This window comes from Myotis brandtii, unplaced genomic scaffold, assembly GCF_000412655.1.
Source record: "Myotis brandtii unplaced genomic scaffold, ASM41265v1 scaffold1763, whole genome shotgun sequence".
NCBI classification, from domain to species: Eukaryota; Metazoa; Chordata; class Mammalia; order Chiroptera; family Vespertilionidae; genus Myotis; species Myotis brandtii.
The window spans coordinates 100,632-103,006 of NW_005356530.1; the positions used below are offsets into that span (position 1 = coordinate 100,632).

Consider the following 2,375-nt stretch of genomic DNA (forward strand, 5'->3'; position numbering starts at 1 on the left):
TGAGGACAGCCGGCTGAGCTGCAAGTTGGTATTTTTGGAATAAACAGATGTTTTCCTGATTCCCAGGCTCACAGTGTCTGTTGGGAAGGTTTGGGTTTCCACCTGCGTGTTTATGGTTCCCGGGGATTCCCTGTGGGGCCCAGGTGGGGGGTGGGCATCCGAGTGTGTGTTTGCAACCTGCAGCCTGTCGCCTTGCATCAGAGCCTGCCGCGCGCATGGCTTGTGTGTGCAGTGCCTTTCGGCACCCTGGCCGGTGGGTCAGTGGTTAGAGCGCCGGCCCCGCACTGAAGGGGCTCAGGTTCCATTCCAGGTCAAGGGCAGGGCGAGTACCTGGGTTGCGGGTTCCACCCCGACCTGGATGGGGCGCTGGGGCTCCCATGGGAAGCAACCAATCAATGTGTCTCTCTCGTATCTATGTTTCTCTCCCCCTCCCTCCCTCCCGTCCACTCTAAAAAAAATGAACGGAGCCCTAGCCGGTTTGGTTCAGTGGATAGTGTCAGCCTGCAGAATGAAAGGTCCCGGGTTCTCCCCAGTGGGGGGCGTGTAGGAGGCAGCCGATCAATGATTCTCTCTCATCATTGATGTTTCTAGCTCTCTACCTCTCCCTTCCTCTCTGAAATCAATAAAAAAAATCAATGGAAAAAATATCCTCAGGTGGGGGATTAACAAAAAAGCAATCAAACAAAAACCTTCCTCTCTAGCAAATGTTTGCTTCCCAAATAGTCGATTTTGCTGTGTATCATTCAGGATTCTCCAGAGAGCCAGAAATGAAGAGAGAGAGAGAGAGAGAGAGAGAGAGAGAGAGAGAGAGAGGGCATTTTATTTTTAAAATATTTTGCAGTTCTGAATTTTTGCTTTACCTTTTCAAAAATGTTTTTGTTGATTTTTAGAGAGAGAGGAAGGGAGAGGGATAAACAGAAACATCAATGAGAGAAACACCAATCAGCTGCCTCCTGCACTCTCCCTACTGAGGATCGAGCCCAAAACCCAGGCCTGTGCCCAGACCTAGACTCAAACTGTAATCGCCTGGTTCATAGGTTGATGCTCAACCACTGAGCCACACCAGCCGGACAGGGCTCCACTTCTTTTTAAACATTGTATATATTTTTTATAACATCAGTTTTTATTTATTGATTTTTTTTAGAGAGAGGGAGAGAGAAAAAAACATCAATTTGTTATTCCACTTTAAAATATATGTATTTTTTATTGATTTCAGAGAGGAAGGGAGAGAGAGAAGCATCAATGATGAGAATCATTGTTCGGCTGCCTCCTGCACACCCTCTACTGGGGATCCAGCCCACAACCCTGGCATGTGGCCTGACCGGGAACTGAACCTCCACCTCCTGGTCACAGGCTCAACCACTGGCTTCCTTTATATCTTGACTCATGTCTCCTACCTGATGACGGTCCACCTTGGCTGCCCAGCTACAATCCTCTCCCCCAGACCCCCGACCCTGCTTCAATTCTGATCATAATGAACATCTCTTGATGTCATCCCTTCTCTCCCTGGGACGGTCCCAGGCTTATACTGACCGTCTGAGGCCGTGGGCACCCCTGGCAGGTTATGCAAATCAGCAGAACCCTGCCAAGGGCTGCTCACAGAACCACAAACTCTCTGATCCCGATTCCACTTCTAGGAATTTCTCCTCTGGAAAAGCTCACAGCTGTGCAGGAGACGAACGCTCTCGCGTGCTGCCAGCCTCCAGCCGCACCCAGGGCTGGCGGGAAGGCCGGGGGGAGAGAATGCTGGAAAGCTGGGCGCATTCCTGTGGAGCAGCTCAGCTGCTCATCTGCACGCACCGACGCGGACAAAGGAGCCTGTGTAATTGTCCAGATGTTCCGGCCGGCGGGCACCTGAGGGGTGCGCGTGCCGAGGGCCGAGGAGGACTGGAGCCCAAACTCCCCCTTTCTCTTCTGGCTCTTCAGTGACGGGGGCGGGACTTCCCCTCCAGGCATGGACTTCTTTGTAATTTCACACAGATGAACGGAAGACGTGAAGATTAACTTCTGAAGCTAGCATTCCAGCCGCTGGGGCAATTGGGTTTCATTGTACGAAAGTAAGACTCTGAGTCACTAATACTCCGCCCCCTTCCCCTCCCCATCTCGCCCACCCCGGTCAATTCCAGTCCCCCAGACCCACTCAGAAGGCCCACCACGGAGCAGTTCCCAGGCGCCCTCCCTCCTCTCCAGCCACCATGGCCGCCAGCATAGCCGAAGCCTCAACCAACTGCCTGCTTCCTGGGCCCCGGTCCAGGCTGGGCCCGGCAGCCAGAGCTGGAGTCTCACTGTGAGCAGCAAATCCACTCACGCTTCCAGGTCAGAACCCCTCCCTGGCTCCCGGGGGCTCCCGTGAGCTCCCCTTAGCCTGCAGAGCC

The 2,375-nt window shown here is 53.3% G+C and overlaps 1 protein-coding gene across 1 annotated transcript in view; it reads left to right on the forward strand.

Annotated features, from left to right (window-relative positions):
- SHISA7 (shisa family member 7) overlaps positions 1-1,858 on the forward strand; it is a 13,938-nt gene extending 12,080 nt beyond the window's left edge. The window contains exon 4 of the mRNA XM_014537329.1: positions 1,638-1,858. Coding sequence (XP_014392815.1) covers positions 1,638-1,858 — 221 coding nt within the window. The remainder of the gene's footprint in view (positions 1-1,637) is intronic.
- The last annotated feature ends 517 nt before the right edge of the window (positions 1,859-2,375 follow it).